The sequence below is a fragment of the Rutilus rutilus genome (genome assembly GCF_951802725.1).
Source record: "Rutilus rutilus genome assembly, chromosome: 17".
Taxonomy (NCBI): domain Eukaryota; kingdom Metazoa; phylum Chordata; class Actinopteri; order Cypriniformes; family Leuciscidae; genus Rutilus; species Rutilus rutilus.
Window position 1 is genome coordinate 21828436 of NC_140230.1, and position 18822 is coordinate 21847257.

At 38.2% G+C, this 18822-nt stretch overlaps 1 protein-coding gene across 1 annotated transcript; it reads right to left on the reverse strand.

The window, feature by feature from the left end:
• Window positions 1–110: 110 nt before the first annotated feature.
• tex10 (testis expressed 10) lies at window positions 111–18646 on the reverse strand. The gene is made up of 16 exons (XM_084385038.1): window positions 18408–18646; window positions 17690–17894; window positions 16261–16769; window positions 15932–16141; window positions 14064–14310; window positions 13862–13974; window positions 12133–12392; window positions 11910–12048; window positions 10496–10665; window positions 9376–9553; window positions 5564–5652; window positions 5319–5452; window positions 1721–1801; window positions 1456–1625; window positions 469–679; window positions 111–313 (listed from the first exon to the last, which is right to left on the reverse strand). The coding sequence occupies exons 2-16, from the start codon at window positions 17867–17869 to the stop codon at window positions 203–205; spliced, it is 2802 nt and encodes a 933-aa protein (XP_084241164.1). The 5' UTR covers window positions 17870–17894; window positions 18408–18646; the 3' UTR covers window positions 111–202.
• Between the last annotated feature and the right edge of the window lie 176 nt (window positions 18647–18822).

Here is an 18822-nt window from a genome sequence, read left to right on the forward strand (position 1 = left end):
GTAAATACCATTATTTCATGAATTCAGTTGATTACGAAACAGTGGGTAATAAAAAAAAAAATCTCCAGGTCTATATTCATAAATGTGCAATAAATCTGAAACCGAACTAATCAGTTCATTATCACAAGGTTTATTTTCTTCATTTTGTACAAAACGACTGGAATCAGAAAACAAAAAGAACATGAATGGCTGTGGTCAGCAGTTAATAGATGTCCCTCATGGCCATGTTGGCCCGCTGACCAGACATTGTCACGCTGTAACAGTACAGCAAGTCAGTCAGCCACTGCTCTCGAGTCTCTCCACCATAGAAATGCTGCAAAAACAAACAGTAAAGAGAGTGTCGGCAGTGTGAGTTTAAGCTTTACATTTTTAATATGTAAGCATTTTAAGTTTGATCTTTTGAAGCAAAATTAAAATAGATGCATGCAATTTTAAGCATTACACATTACATATTTTGATGTGCCATACCGTTAAGTCCTGTACTATTTGTTGCAGTAGACTGGCGTTGGCCATCATGTGGTTGCGTAATTGAGTATGCTGAAGAAGTAATGACAGGATCTGTGCCAACAGGGGGAGCTCTTCCTCACACAGGTCGCACACACGAAAAGACTGCAGGACCAATCGCAGGAGCCTCGGTACCGCACTCAACGCAGCAAAACATGCCTCCCACACGGCATCCCTGAAGGAGATAAACGTTTTGACAACATATTTAGTTTTCGTTTTTGAGCGTTAGATTGGACCACTCATTTCTTTGAAGTCTGCATAAAGCGGAAGTTTGCAACAGTCTTTTCTTCACTATTGTGACGTGATTGTGAGGGAAACAGATTCTCGAACAAGAAAAAATGTAGGGTGGGACTTATTTTTGTCCACCGGGAATTGGATTGTAGTGGTTTACTTGCTGTAAACTCATATGAGTGACAGGTTGTCCCGCCTTAAATAATTATGTGCACGGACATATCATTTATAATACTGAAATATTCCATTTAAAACAAGAATTGCCCATTTCGATTTCATGGTGACTTTAACCACAAGCCCCAGTTTGTAACTAAGATCGCATGTGCTATGATATGTGAAAAAAGGTGGCAAAAATGTTATGAACATATTAATAATTGGTTTATATATTTATAAATAATGATTATATATTTATTATTATTATTCAGAGTCATTGTAATTAATAGTTCTTATATATTACAGACAAATTAATAGACACTTGTATACTATTTCTGAATAAACAGATTGCTGATAAAAACTTTTAGGCGCATCAAAACAAGCAACTATTTTCAATTTTCAATTTTTTTTGCGGTCTTCATGAGACTGCCCTTTTTGGACTTTCCCCAGTCCTGTTTTCCAAATTCTCTTTGCTGTATTATCCAATAGTCTTCTTTGTGGTGTATAAATGTTACTCTATGCAAATATTGTGTGTGTGTGTGGGTGCGAGAGTGTTAGCGAGCACACCTCTTGCGGGCACTCTGCTCCAGTTGTAGCAGCAGATTGAGCATGCTCAGGCAACAGTCAGACAGGAAGTGGAGGAGTGTGTCGCTGGGCAGGAAGTTGACATCCAGTAACCGGGGAACACACCTTAAAATCGCTGCACACGCACAGTCTGGCACCACGGCGAGTCCACACTACAAAGAGATGGAGAGAGTCTCACCACAAACCGTGTCTGGCTCCACTGCCCACTCGCATGCAAAACATTCAGTAGAAAAACACGTTCACTCACCAGATTCTTAATGATGGCGTTCTGCATTACATCAAAACACTGTGCACGAGATCCCAGGGTGTCCAGGCAGTGACACACCACCTACAAATACAGTGAAGAGATGTTGATGAACTGAGCAGGTAAATGAAGTTTTCACACAGCAGAGTTAAGGCCTCTCTGAGCACCTCCAAATTCAACTAAAATATGCAGCTGACACATCTTAAAGATGGCTCTGATGCTGCTTTTGTTCTATGTACATGAAATGCAGCATTAATGCACCCTTAATGTCAGCATGAAACAGAAATTGTGACCAACTTCTCTTTTCTGTTGTGATGTATATCCAAGTGATATATGCACTTCAAAAGAGTCCAATTGAATGATGTATATCCAAGTGAAGCATGAAGCAATAAAGGGCAGGACTGGATTTTGTTTATCGAACAAGAGATTTGATTGGATCGTAAAAAGTGGGCATTACAAACTAAAAGGGCACATTTTTAAATGATGTGCATGGATAAATAATTTATAATAAACTGCAACTTTACATGCCAATTTTGATTCAATGGTACGTTTAAACTTTGTGTTTGACAAAGTATATATTTTTTAATTAGTATATTTCAATTAGTATTAAACATACTCAATTAAAAACATAAAGAAATCCGAAATTATAATATACAGAGTATACATTTGATTAAAAATAAAAACATTAAGTTAATTTATAAAATAAAATAAAAAATAAAATAATATATATATATATATATATATATATGTGTGTGTGTGTGTGTGTGTTAAAAGTAACATTTCATTCATCATGTCTTTATACATCTGCTTTTAGTGTAAAAACAGCATCTAGATTAAATGAAGATAAACAGATTTTAGAAACATCTTAAGAAGAGAGTCATTTCACAGACTGAAAGCTGAGAGGCAGGTGACACTTTTTCTATCTCAGTCTACAAAGAACCCTTGAATTATACATCACAACATCTGACACATACAAACAGTTTAGGTCGGACAAAAATAAATCCCCAGGCCCAGACAAAAGAGAAGTCTGCAGAGAACAAAGAATCCTATAGCACCACACACACACACACACACACACAAATATACAGTGACGGGCTCAAAGGGTTGGACCGGTCTGTTGTAATGGAAGTTGACACTGGACAGATTAGCGATACCCTGCCACTCTCTGAACTGATATTTTATGAGCACAAACAATAAATAAGTGTGTGAGTGTATGTGTGTGAGAAATCTAATAGTGCTAATAGCATTAGGGCAGATTAGATTAAACAGATGAAGGCGGAACAGAATGTCATTCAGAGCAGGTTATTATCAGACATTAATCAGGCTAACAGTGTTAAGAACACATTACGCATGCTTTAGATTAGAGACGCCTGATTGGCAATAAAGGAATGGACCCCCAGCAGCCATGTGCTCTCGCTCTCTCACACACACCACTCAAACTTAATTTGATGCTAATTGCCGAGCTATATATCTGAGAAACAGTAAGTGAGAATTTTCTTTAAGAGTGTGATGTGAAATCCCAATAGGATTAGAAGCACACTTTTTTAGCACATTTTGTTTTAGCACATTAAGATATTTCAGCAGGGTTGTAAAAAAAAAGGTGCTAAAATGATTTTCATAATAAAAAATAAAAATGGAAATTGATTAAAAATTGAATATAAAACTTTGTAAAACTACACACTACGGTCAAAAGTTTGGAATAATAACTTTTTTTAATGTTTTTGAAAGAAGCTCACCAAGGCTGTATCTATTCGATCAAAAATACAGTAAAACAGTAATATCATGAAATATTATTACAATTTAAAAGTACTTTATTTTAATATATTTAAAACTTTTATTTATTCTTATGAATTTTCAGCAGCAATAACTTTAGTCTTTTGGGGTAGGAGATATATTAAAAAAATAATAATTATATATATATATATATATATATGTGTGTGTAATAAATAAATACTTTAATTCAACAAAGGCACATTAAATTGAACAAAGGTGACAGTAAAGACATGTATAATGTTACATAAGAACTTTCTCTTCATTGAAGAATCCTGAAAAAAAAAAAAAAAAGTAATTTCCACAAAAATATTAAGCAGCAAAATTAAAGAATAAGAACTATTTTAACAATTGAGAACCAATAATAATCAATAACTGAGCTCCAAATCAGCATATTAGACTGATTTCAGAAGGATCATGTGACACTGAAGACTGGAGTAATGATGCTCAAAATTCAGCTTTGCCATCACAGAAATAAAACTTATTTTAAATTGTAATATTATTTCCCAATATTACTGTTTTTACAGTTTATTTTTATTTACAAAAAATTGGGCTTCGCGCGGACTTCCGGGAACCCTCCTAATGACGGGGGCAGTAAGAGTCAGACCCTGGCCCGAGGGAGTGGTTTTGTTGGGTTTTAATTTCCGTGTAAAATGTCAGGTGGTGATGGTGTCCGCTGGCTGGCATTAGCATTTGCTTTAGCCAGGAGCGCTCTGATAACCAGCCCTTATTGAAATATGGAGACACCTACACCGGTGCGATGCGATAAACCTTCCCTCTGCTCAACGAACTGGCCGTCTCCAGGGGGAAACTAAAACACACTTGGCCCAAGTGGCCCTGCGCTGATTCAAGTGAACACCTGCTTCTTGGTAGAAGTTGAAAATTGCACCAGGTTAGCATGAAAACAGACCTGGTTCATATCTCTTCCATGATGTGCAAAACACTTCTTGGTTAATAAAACAAGACTTTTTAAGTGCACTTTTCTCTCTCTAGTGAGCACAGGAAAATTCTGTTACCGTTTCCTGTTAATGTATATATAATTTTCACGTGTGCATGAAAAAGTTTCAGATTTTTGTTTGTGCAAAAATATTATTTTGCAAGAAAAAATATATATATTTTGAAGCCACTTGTGTAAGCTACTCAGGTTTTATCAGGCAAATATCACATTAGGGGCTCTGTGCTATTAGAGCTGTCAATTTAATGCAATCATTTAGTGTGATTAATTGTGAAAAAACAATACATTAATATTAACGCAATTAACTGTGTCCCTGACCCGTGTGTAAATTACATATTCAAGGAAGTTACACGTTTTTGCAACAATGTAACAAATGGAATGGCTTTGAGAAGCACTTTCAACATTGAATTCATGAAATTTTTTTATTAAACGGGCAATTTATTTTTAGCACAGATGAAATACTGTGCAAAAAACCCCAACAACAATCAATATATTGACTTCTAAAGGCACTTTTCATCATGTTTATTCAACTATTTTGCCTTTCACAATAATGTGATGTCTTTAAATTATATATTTTGATTTTCATTAAATTTTCATGGGGACTTTTCTTCATTCACATAGTTATTATTGTGTAAAAAAAATATTAAATGCTGTCCCAGGCAAACAGACTGCAGACAGACAAGTGGATTGACACCAGAACCACCGCATGACTGACACAAGCCAGACTAGATGAGAGAGGAGAGGGGCGCTCACAGGGGACAGAGTGGATGACAACAGGATTAGAAACAGCGATTGACAGCAGAACAACTGACATAACACACATGCTGGAGCAGCTGAAAGTGGAGAAAGGGACTGTCAGATAAAAGAGAGAGTCACCTCCACCACATCCCAATGATGTAGAAACTGCTCCAGGGTGGTAGCGAACACACTGAGGGGCGAGAGTGTAGAGGAGGGCAACAGGCCATCTTCATCTGTGTCCTGCAGGGCCCGCAACATCTCAGAGGAGAAACCTGAAGCACAGGATCATGGGAACGCCATTTTATCAATATCAAGCATGCTGTCGGTACTAGTATCGTTGAATGTGATGTATGATCTGTGTGTGTATGCAAGTGTGTGCGCACCTGTTAGTGTGGTGAAAAAGAAACTGAGGTAATCTACATCCTTCACTGGCACATCCTGTGAACTGCTCGACCAGCCACTCAGAGGAGACCTGCGGGGAAGCACACACGCATTACTGTGCAGTGGTCCGGCACTGATCCGCTCTCCCGTTACACATCTCACACTGTACCTGTGTGTGTGCGTGTGGTGAGAATGTCAGTCTAAAAATACTGGCCATCTGAGATCCTTCATTTCCTTTGAAATCAACCTCCCACCACAAACACACTCACTTTCAGCAAATGAGAACACTCATGGTATTAAGGAAACGCTGGGGTCATCCTCACAATATGGCAGACATCACTTACTGTTCCTTCAGAAGATTTTAAAACATTCCTGAAGCACAGGATCATGTTGATAATTTATCCATGTAAAAAAAAAAAAGTGTAGGAATGAATGCTATACCAAGATTTTCGTTTTTTGTATCAAGTTAAGTCTTTTTTGCTCTTTAATCTTTAATGATTTTTATAAAGTAAATGTAAGATAAACATTTACTGGACTGAAGCAACTTGGGTTTACTTGATTATTCATATACCCTTTTTTCATGTTGATGTAAATGTCAAATATGACACAACAGGCTTTTGGGGAACATTTATTTGTCCATTTCTCAATTATCATTCATTTGCAATGAATTGCATGTATGAGCCATAAAAGCCTGATTCAACATGGACTCCATGTGATGCTGTGCTTCTATGTTCAAGGCTTCAGCGATAACTTTATGGCAAGATATTTTAGAAGTGACCATTTTATAGTCACGCTTTTCTGAGAAGGAAATCAGAAAGAACCAGTGTGTGCGCGTGTGTGTTAAAGCTATTCAGGGACAATCCACGCAGTCTTATGATTCTCCCTTATTGATGTGGATCAGCCTCAAGGCTAATAAAGTGAATGGATATCTGATCTTTTACTTGTTTGATTTCATTTCTCTTGTGATTGTGGAATGAGCATTTGCTGGACTTCCTTAATGCATACTGATTGGCATATTTCCCATCAAACCATTAGTAAAAAGGGGCCGGAGTCTGGACACACAAACACATACAGAGAGATGCCCCTAGAAAAAAAGATGCCCCTAGTCTTTCTGTGTGCCAGCCACACACACACACTCTATTGCTAAACTATTAGCCATTCTTGTCTAAGTTTAGCAACACTTTCTGAACCCCATGGCCACCATTCAAAACTCAACAAGAGTTAGCTTCATTTCGCTGATGTGATCAAAGCCAAATTCTTGCGAAGGACAAAATGTTCGGTTCATGTTGTTTAGAGGACTGGCTCTCTGAACGGCATGTCACGCAGTTCTGCCATGAACAGAAGCAGCCTTAAGTGATGCTTGGCTTATCACGGAGGAATCCTGTCATGGGTCCAGATTTTTTTCAAATGTGCAGTCAGTGTGAATTCACTTGCCGTAGCATTTGTTTTGGAATTTCGGTGTGACTCTTAGCAGGGACCTAGACGATTGTTCAACGTCTTATCTAAAGAGTAATACTGCCCTCTGTAGGTCTCCGAGCAGACTTAGCCTAGTTTTGTTGTTATGAGCAAACAGAGAGCCCAGAGGAAAGGCAGTGTAACCAAGACACATTCACACAGGGACTCTAAGTTACACAGTCAGTGTGTTCTGCTCCCTTTAGGATTTAAGGGGAAACTACAAATAAAAGAGTGGCTTTAGGCTAGTGACTAAAAGAAACACAGTGGGGACACAGCATGTCACAAAGATACACACACAAATGTACTTGCACACAGCCTAAGGCCCTCAGCATGCAGAGGAACTCACAAAGGAATATTCTGTCAATCATACATGACTAGTTTACACTTGTAAGCTTATCAGATCAGTCCTTTTATAAGACTTTCCTAAATAAGAACATATGAAATGATAAAAATGTGATGAACCTTTATAAAGATGTGCATTTTGTATATGAGGTGCACTATTTTAATATTATTTGTTTACTATTATAGTACTTATTAATATTTTGAATTAGCTTTTAATTTTATATTGTCATTTTAGGTCAAGTTTTCTATTTAAAATATTTTTATTTAGCTTTAGTTTATTTTATAACGGATTTATATTAGCAATTCAGCGTAAACCTATTTCAATAGGCTGCCATGGAAACATTTCAAATTTTCACACGGTTTTCATCTAATATTTTACTGTATTTCAGCTTTATTTTAATTAGCAAAATTGATTTTGAATAGTTTTGGTTTTAATTAACAATAACGACACTAATGAGATGACAGTATCTAAGTACTGTCTGTTTGCCATTTCATTAGATTATTCTATTTATGTTTTTATTACAGCATATTATTAATTACGTTGATGAAAGCAATGATGGTTTAAGTTAATGATGTAGCATTTGTGAATAAAGCAACAGGCTGTTTTTGTATCATATCTGTTATTTCTACCTAGATTTATAAATAAAAAAAGCATCTTTATTTCATTCAAATAAATTACTTGTTTATTTATGTTAAGAGTAATCAACAATAAAACTACTCAAAATGCCCAACCCTGCTCCTTTCCTGAAGACACTCACTAAACAAAATTTCTGAAACCCCTTTTTAATGTGAGTGTATTATGTTACTACAACTTGGCGAAAACTGTGCAAAATACGAAGGCCTGGTTTCACAGACAGGGCTTAGATTAAGCCAGGATTAGGCATTAAATTAAGACATTTAAAAAGCTTTTATAAACGTGCCTTAAAAACATTATTGGTGTGCATCTTGAGACAAAACAATGGCACTGATTATTTTAAGATAAGTCAGTGCAAGTTACTTTCAGTTGAAAGAGCTCAAACATGCATTTTAGTCTGGGACTAGCCTTAAGCCTTGACTGTGAAACCGGGGGTAAGTGTTGTGTATACCAAAGACAATGATAACTCTGAATATACTGAACTTACTGCAGTATGACCTCTGCTTCACTGCGCAGTGACTCGTGGCTCCGTTCCGCCGCATTACGGCCAATCGCGGTTAATGACTAATGGTCACGGCCAATCAGAGTTAAGTGGGAGAATTGGCCATCCTCTTATCATGCCGCAGAGTGCTTGGCTGTCTCTGATTGGTTAAATTGTTTGATTCTATTAGCAGTGAAAACTCTGAGGCTGCTGTCTCCTCTCGGCAGTCGTAGAAATCAGAGTCACATTCTAAACATATCAGTCAGATGCAGACAGATACTCCCCTCCAGGGCTGAGCTGCACATGCATAACAAGTCTTGGTCAAATCCACACTGATGCACTTATTTCCCCATTTTAGCAAGTATTATTTGTTGCACTTTATTTCGATGTTCCACTTTAGACATTCTACTAACTATAAATACTTTGCAACTGCATCATGTCAACTACCAGTCATTAGAGTATTAGTAGATTGTATAGTAGACTGTTAGGTTATGGTTAGGTGTTAGGATTCAGGTAAGTAGAATAAGTTGACATGTAGTTGCAAAGTTACTTAAAGTTAGTAGAATGTCTAAAGTGGACCATCAAAATAAAGTGTTGCGTATTATGTTTGGCAACGCTCGACTCATGAGAACTATACTAAAGCAGGAGTGTATAAGAAATTAATATATGCAAGTATTCTGTTTTAAATTAAATCTCTTGTCCAAAACCTAGCACATATGTATTTCATTCAATGATGAAAAGTAGTGATAAACTCTACATAAAAAAACAATTGATTATGCAAAGACATTGTGGAACTCATTTCTAAAACCTTACAAAAACATTTCAAAATGTCCCAGAGCGGAACACTGGAAGCAGAATTAAGGACTGCATTAGTGCATGCTGATGTGTCATAACCCTCATACCTCAGGTGTATGGTGCGTATTAGTGTAGTGGCGAGGCTAGCCGACACTCTCCCAGTGTTGCAGACCTGGCTGAGACATGCCAGAAGCTCTGCGGGAAACGCTGGCAGGAAATGGAGAATCTGAACCAGCCTCTTCTGGGACTCCACAGGCAACACAACCACACAGCCGTCCTGTGGATCTGCGACATGATCACATACAAATAGATTTCATAGATTAGCATAAACTGAGAAACATTAATACAACAGATATGCTCAGCATGGAAAAGTTCTAAAAAGAAAATATATACAATAATTAAAAAAACATTTATGAAATAAAATTGTACTAATACATAGAAAACTACTGCTATTTTAAAACTCCTTTTGAAATTCCTGGCCCAAGGCGAATTACCCTTAGGGGTTGACTGCTCTATTTTGAGATTGATTATTCATTCTGATTGTGAAACTTGATGGGAAAAGAAAGAGCTCCACCTAGTGACAGATTTATCTAAATGCTAACACTCAACAGTGAAGGAAAGAATGCAAGTGAGAAGAGAGGGAGAAAAAAGTAAGAGAGAAAGAGTTTTGTCCTGTCAGTGATCACAGAGAGACAGACATTATTAGCTGCTGACGCACGCTGCTGATGTCATGAGTGCTAACACACACAAAGAGAGTGCTGTGCTCCCGAAACACAAAACTACAGAACGCTTATATCACACACAGAACCAGAGACGCCACCACTCTAATGCTCTCCCTCACTACCGCCCGTTCCCTTACACAAGACTCTCTCATGCACACACACACACACACACTATAGACCTTAAGAGCCAGAGAAACAAGCGCACAGCCATCTTTAGAATTTTGTGTTTGAACTTCCGGTTTGCGGCAGCTCTGTATATTTCTATGGCACCGCTGTCGAAGAGTGGTGGATTTACTTATTGTAGAGCAAATGAAAGTCATTGACATTGAGCTTTGTTATGTTTGAAGCAGACCGGGAAGATTTATTCATCCGTAAGATCTTACCTTCATGCTGTGACACAGAACACAACGAGCTCAGTGCTGAAAAGTGGTGGGGCTACATGAGGTCTATAGTAGTGAGAGAGTATGCTAAACAGTTGTTTGTGTGTATGGGCATATATGATTACCATAGAGACCGCAGGCATTTTTCTGAAGACTCTGCAGAAGGTCTTTGTTGCCCCTCGCGGCAGCTGGCTGCACCGTCTCCAGCAGTTGTGCTGAGAGCTGAGGATTCCTGCTGCCCAGCTGAACCAACTGCACCGGCAGTGACGCCAACCAGCGCGCCAGAATCCTGCTCCTGAAAGAGAGGTAGACTTCAGACTCTTCTCATTATCACAAGGTGCATTTCTAGACTTAAACAATAAAAATATGCTAGGGGGAGTCTTCAGTTTACTTAAATACAATTCATTTCACAAACAAACCTGAATACATGGAAAAATACGGCAAAATTGTAAGACCATACAGATAAAAACTAAACATATATAACCACTAGAGGTTGAACGACTTCAGATTTTTTTAAGTCTACATTTATGTGATAATAGTCGCTGATGATGTCATTAATGAACAAATAAGCCTGAACCTCGAGCTGACAGCTGAGACTCGAACGCAAGTTGCCTTGTGCACAGCTATGGCATATGACACAGCGCTGCCCACAAGACTATTGCTCCTACATAGCTTATTTTTATCAGTTCTTTTGTCTTTGGGTCATTATATTTCTCAAAGATTTCTGCTCGTTCTAAATCAGACACAGATAAAATAGCACAGTAAAGATATTTGAAAGCATCAGTGAGAGAGCGATTGCATAGGCCATGCTCAGCGACGAGTCGGCGTCAAGCTTAAAGCATCATGGCAGAGCATTACAGTCGACTAGTCTGTACAACCCCCTAATAAACTAGAAAAATGTATTATTTTGTTTTAAAATACTTATTCCTTTCCCAGCTTAATGTGCAGAGACAATGAGCTGTAACTAGGCTGATACACATTCAAAAGTTTTGGGTTAGTTTTAAAAATGTTTCATATGCTCACAAAGTCTGCAGCTATTTAATCAGAGATACAGTAAAAACAGAAATATTTTAAAATATTCTAAAATGGTCATTTATTCCTGTGATGTCAAAAAAGAATTTTCAGCATCATTACAGAGTCACATGATTCTTCAGAAACCATTCTAATATGCTGATTTGCTGATCAAGAAACATTTCTTATTATTATCAATGTTGGAAACAGCTTAATATTTATGTGGAAACCGTGATACATTTTTTCAGAATTCTTTGATGAACAGAAAGCTCAAAAGAACAATTTATTTAAAATAGAAATCTATAACAAATAGATTACATTCACTTTTGACCAATTTAATTAATCCTTGCTGAATAAAAGGATAATAGTTTTAGTGTGTGTGTGTGTGTGTGTGTGTGTGTGTGTGTGTGTGTGTGTGTGTGTGTGTGTGTGTGTGTGTGTGTGTGTGTGTGTGTGTGTGTGTGTAAAAATATTGACGCTGGAATAAATGGGTTTGGGTCCAGAAAAAAATTGGTGGTGGGCACCTACCTAGCAATATGAGGGTGGTTCTGATGCTCTTGAATGTAGAGCTGACTGAAGAAGCGCAGCAGCAGAGTGCGGACGCTCACACTCAGGTTCCTCTGCTGGTACTGCACAAACACAGCCTGCAGGAGATCATCTGTCACCACTGCAAACACACACACACATTTTATATCCAGCAGACCTTTATTAGAAAACAAAACTTCGTCCTCTATTAAGAAAAGGGTCTCACCTCGGCTCCGCTGGGTGACAATCATTCTCCACACCACCTCCAGTAAGGCTGCCAGGTGCCTTGAGCTCAGCTTGCCCCCACTGGATAACGTCTCCCTAATAAAGACCCTGATTGGTCCGAGCCAGTCAGCATCTTCGACTGCTACGTGATCCTGGCCCCTAAGACTGAGTGTCACCATAACTTGACACAATGTGACGTTTACGGCCAACGGTTCCACGTTACCCCCAGCAACCGTTTCGCTTGCTACTTGCAGCCTAATCCTGAAAGCAAAAAAAAGAGAGAGATAATTACCTTCATATAGAGCAGTAGTTCTCAACCACTAGGAGGACTCAGGGTGATTTCAAATTAAATAATTATTCTTATTATTAATATATTCAAATAATCTAACAAACATATCTAGAAGTCGATCATTAAGTAAAAAGCGCAGTCTGCTTTAACATAGAATATATTGAAGGGGTGGATTGGAATCTACTGCTGCTTCAATGTATATGTAATGAGTGATTATAATCAAGGTATTAATCAATATTTTTCCTTCTAAATATCAAATGAGTTGAATGACTTCTCTGGAGATTTTACTTTGTTATAGAAGTTACCAGTGTTATTACTGAAATGTTCTTTTCATGTATTCTTTAATGTCAGTATTTGATATCTGAATGTAGCTTGCTTATTTAGCCCGGCTTCCAGAAATGAAATAGGGACATGTTTTGTGTTTGAGAAAGGTCTTCAACGTGTTAAAACATATAGGGGTCATTGAAGTCTATAGTTAAAGGGACCATTTCTCAGTTAAAGCCTATATTTTCCATTTAAACTAAAGTGTCCTATCCTGAGAGAAAGAACGCATTATCTTGATGTTTTGAGACGAGACTCCTGTTTATAGTTAGAGCCTGGCCAAATCAAACCTTGGAAAAGATGTGTGTCGGTGTGTGTGTTAGTCTTCTTGGTTGCAGGTTAAGGAACCACTGGCATTGTTGGAGATTGACTGAGTTGTTGTTCGGGACATGCTGGCGCCCAGCAACCCAAATCCCCAACCTGGAAGGTCACGACGTGCCTAACTTCAGGGTCCGAGTGTCAGCGGCATAATCTATGGAGATATGCTTCTGTCTATCTGTATATGTGTGGAAAATTACTATGTTTATCAATTTCTTAGCCACTCAGAATCATTCAGCCTGTAAGCAATGACATAGCTTAGACCTTGGAAATGGTATAACTGCTGTGATCTTTGGAGTTCGTAGGCCACCCCGCTTACAGTTACAGTGTGAGTCTTGAAGCTGACTTCTCCTGATGAAACTGCAAACTATCTTCAGTAAAACTTTTCTTCAATTTTTTATAATTCTGACTCCGGGTCTTCTTTCAAACATCTGGTCCATGGGTCCTAAACTGTTAACCCCAAACAATATAACATATAATGATGTGCAATAATGTATAAAAAAATTTTAACTGGGTAATCTACTATAATCTAATTGGTCATGTCTTTTTAAAATTATTTTACACCTTTTGTCCAGCTGGCATAACAGGGCTGGGGAGTAGAGGGGGTTAGTGTTATTTGTTTGGTTGGTTGGTTGGTAATAAATCAAATATTTATGTTTTATTTATTATTTGAGTTTTATTTAAAAAAAAGTTTTATTGAAGAACATACAGTTCTTGAAAATTCTGTAAAAATGTATTGTGGTTCATTCATTTACAATTATTACAATCATGTCTAAATAAAGCATATGGACTTTTTGGTCACCTCTTTCCATCAGCTTTTTTCTTGAGTCTTGCTACTTCCAGCAGGCCGTAGGGGAAGTTTTTCATGAAGTGCTGTTTGAAATCTGTCAGGTATGAGTTCCGGAACCAGGCATCCTGCACGATACAGTGGAAACAGGGTTTATGTGAGCACACCTGGCTGTACAACATCAGTGATGCTGCCACTGCAGTGTAAGTGTATGTACCAGTATGTCCTGCTGGTCTCTCTGTGGGGCGAGTCTTCTCAGTAACTGCAGTATAGTGAGGATCTGGAACATAAGAGCCATGGACTCGGCTGAGAGCAGGTGGCCGCTGTCCATCTGCACGCGCTCTCCACCTGCCGCCTCAACCCAGATCTCCAGCAACAGAGGCACCAGGGTTCCAGCAAAGCCCTGCACCATCTCAGCTGAGCAGAGTTCCTTATTCATTCCAGCCCCTGGCTTAGAGTCAGGCCTACACATAACAGACATAAAGACAAAACAATGATCATCATGATATAATATGTAAGAAATGGTATCAACACTATCAAAAACAGTAGCATAATAACACTAGTGCACAGATCTGTAGAACAATTAGGTTACAGAATGAAATATGGCAAATATGCAAATACACTGACCATGAAAGAAGGCAATGCTTTTTCATTCAGTTTACTAAGTAACTGTCGTGGAAATTTTAAACTGTATATTAAACTAACCATGTTTCTAACATCTAACCTTATTTAACATCTAACATTGGAACAGGATGTACTGTATGAAACCAATGGAAAACTTGTGTCTTTGACCGTGTGCATATGTATGTAAAAATAACACAGTTTTGGGAAATGAAACTAGACAGTCTGTTAGAATCTTCTTGTGATTACAGATGAAGTCATTGCAAGATCAGAGTTTGCTTTACCTAGTAACAGAGGGGTTTGCATATGAAGAACCAATCAGATAGTGGGGAAATTATGTAATGCAGCCTGACATTATGTCATACCTCTATACTATAAAAACTGTTGTATATGTGTTTTACGGTGGGATGTCTCAATGGAATTTGTCTGAGATCCTCCGGCCTTGATTCTTCTTGGGAGAGTTCTCTGAGAACTGCTCGAAGACTCTCCCGGCCGTTATTAAAGCATTTAGAGGACATTTGCTGAAAGTCTGTCTGTTATTTCTGCTGCGCAGCAGGTCAGTTTAGGGAATCAAGTAAGTTAGAGTAAGAAACTCGGCCAGATGTCGACTGAAGACGCAAGAGCTGGAGTATAAAGGTTATTAAGTGTCGATTGTAGACACTCTGTGTCGATGAGTAGACGCAACAGTTTTATTATTTATTAAGTGTCGATTAGTAGACGCTCTGTGTCGACAGTAGACGCAACAGTTTTATTTTAGATAGTCAGGTTAAAGGAAATTTCCTTTACATAACCTTTCACAAAGTCATGCTAGAAACATTCATAAGAGCACTAGACAAAGTTCTTATTACTTATCCATATGTAAATGCTTATTAATGAAAACATTTACTGTAATTAGCATTGTTCCATGAATAATAAACAAACAATTAAAAATTGCCAAGCCTATGCATTAAAAAATTCTAATTAAAAAATTGTCTATCCCCCCAAAACAGACACAAAGTGTAGAATGGCAAAAAGGTTCCAACAAAATACATTGGATGTAAAAAAAGAAAAGAAAAGAAAAAAAGGCTAAATTTAAAGATCAGGAAGACAGATATGAGGACAAATAGGAGAGAGGCAGGGAGGAAGCGGATTGAGATCAGGACGAGACAGAGACCTTTTATATAGTGTATATAACGAGTTGCATTTGTAGGTTTAGACCATATAATGGCAATGAATAGCGACCATGATCAAACTAAAAAAGAGATGCCCTCAGAACACTTGGAATATACGGCATGTTGTGTCTTTTTTCAGAGCTGGATGCTGGTCGCTATTCGCTGTCATTATATGGACCAGCCCTAGTTTGGGCATCTCTGAACTAAACAAAAAACGTTCATGCAATATTCAGTTGGTCTACATGATGAAGGACATTCTGATAATGAAAAGAGAAATTAGTCAGCAATCATTTAATGTAACAATGAAACGCACCTTAGGCGATAAGTGGAGCGTGGGGTGGGCACGGCTCCAGAATTTTCAAACATTTGGATCCTGCCCTTTCCAAAGACATGCTCCTCCCAACTCACATCTACAGGTGTCACCGAGCCTTTCTCTCCAGCCCACATTCCAAGGCCAATCCGACTGATCACGTCTTCCTCCAGAGGTCTTTCCTCAACAACTGCCTGCAGAAAATTGCCCAACCTAAAAATGTGTGCATGCACAAATTATTATGGTGCAAAAAATAATAACATAGCAAACTACACAGAAAGAAGAGGAAAAAAAAAAAGACAGATTTATGTAAATTTTCTTTGGTGCAATACCTGAGCAGCACAGTAAGTCTCCATTGCTGTGCCGTCACCGAGCGATTTGTGCTGATAGTCAGAGAATAGCCCCCTTTCCCAGATTTATCCAGCCCTGTTCCAGCTTTCCGCCTTTGGGAGATGAGCTCCAGAAAATTGGCCAGCAGAACCGTATGTCTCTGAGACAGAAGTCCAGGATAGTGCTCTAACAGCACATCTAGGACCCGGAGAGCATCTTCCTGGATGGGTTCTGAGATGTGGGTCATGGCACAAGTGAGGTGGGCGCTGAGCAAGGGGAAGAAGGGTGCTATGCGTTCGGCGGAGATGCACTGAGTGATGAAACGCAGCAGACGAACTGCAGCTGCGCGCACGGAGCCGTCTTTGTCGGTGAAGAGGGCCGCCACCTCGGAGAGCACAGCTGACGCATGCTGCTCAACCAGAGTAGGGTGAGCGGAGAGCAACTCCCGCAAACCCACCAGAGCTCCCTGTTTCACGTTACTGTTGAAGTGGTGCAGCTGGGACAACAGATCCTGAGAGAGAGAGAGACAATGGAAGTGTGATTAAAAAAAGATAATGAACTAGGGGTGTAAATTGGACGTTTCATCACGATATGATCTGACATTGATTCTCTTAGCCTGTGAAACGATATTTGCAGATCCCTGAAAACATGCCATAATGCGATTACGCATCAACATATCGATATTACAATTGTATGTGCCTTTTTTGCACAACCTGTTACATTCTTATTAACTCACAAATGCAACCAAAACATAACATTAACATTTAATTTAAATATTTCTTGAAAAAGAAAATTCTGTATTCCATTTGGGATCCACCAATATTCCAGTTAAAAAAAAATAAAATAATAATAATAACAACAATTTGGTCCATAAAGTGTTAAAACCATGGTTAAAACTGATCAAATATTTGATGACAGCTCAGTGACACAATGCAGATGTGACTAACATGAGTGTGTCGAAATAAAGGTGCATCTTAAAAGTAAACATGTTGCATTTATCATATTGTTAGTCATTTGATCGGCAGCACGACTGGGTTGCACTGTCGCCTCACAGTAAGAAGATTCCCAGCTGAGCCAGGAGTCCTTTCTGTGTAAAGTTTTCATGTTCTCCCTGTGTCCGCGTGGGTTTCCTCTGGGTGCTCCGTTTCCCCCAAAGACATACATGGTTATGTGGATAGGATTTGCTAAATTGTCCGTAGGAGTGTGTTGGAGTGTGAATGTGTTGTGTCAGGAAGGGCATCCGGTGTAAAACCTGTGCCAAATAAAATGTGTGTGTGTGACGCAGACCCTGCAAATGAGTGTGAATAACACTAGCAAGATGGATGGAATGTTTATGTTTATGAAGTCCATATTTATGTATTGTTACACCTCTATAAGTACCACAGAAAGATGAGGGTCAGTGGAAAGTGTGAGATTGTGCATTTTATGTACCTTGATGTCGAGATTCCTGTGTGTGGTTGGTCCTGAACTCCCATGCTTCAGCTGCTCTGGTAAACGGATAGTTTTTGATCTGAAGTTGACGTCCGTTGCATTGTCAGCTTTTGGCTTCGTTTGGCCAACCTTTAGCTTATTTTTCTGAAAATCGCCTTGCCTTTTTCTTTTTTTGGTCATTCTTCAGTTGTTAAAGAAAAAAGGACTGTAACAAAAAATAAAACAACACTAATAAGGGTTTTGAGCGTCACATACTGGTTTAAATATGACATATTATTAAGGTAATAAGGTTCCATTTTATAGTTCCTTTACATTTAAATTATTCTCCAAATAAAATCATCATAAAAACATTAAACACCGCAAACAAAATGCACAGTTTGGTCCAGCTCTTCCCATGTATATTGCATTGCAATAGAATGTAGTAATGAGATGACAAAACAGAGCGCCACAAGAATCATCATGCAAATGAGTACATATAATATATTATCAGTTCATTTAATAAGACAATTTACAGTAGCACATATATGCTTTTAGCAATACACGTTTGATATGATGATTACTTTTTACAACAGTGTGCATACTAGTGTAGCTATAAACACTACGCAGCCATACAAAATACATTATCGGCGATTAACGCCATTGCAGAAATTCATTTTACTCAGTTTAAATACAAATACCACAACAAAACAACGACTTTAGATAAGTTTATTTTACTGACCACAGAGAATCACTCGTGCTGCTGTTGAGCCATAAGGGGTCCTTCAGTCTCTGTTGAGATAATAGACCGGCTACACAGATGCCTGATTAAATTTCACACAACAACTATTTCTTTTGACTATTTACTTAATAAATGCAGAAATCCAAACACTTACAACGTTTTTATTTGAACTGAAATGTCTATGTAAATACTGTAATGCACAGTCACAAATCTAGATAGTACGGCAGTCTTTGTCAGGAGCTGAAAAAAGCTCGCTTCAAAATAAAGGTTTTTGCTTGTGAGTCTAGTTCTCTTCACTTCATGTGTCTCAAAAGTTTGAAGTTACTTAATTCATTTGATAATGACTTGATAATAATTGAATCATATTTACTGTATGAGTAAAGTATTAAAAGAAAGGAATTGGTCTGCGTTCCAT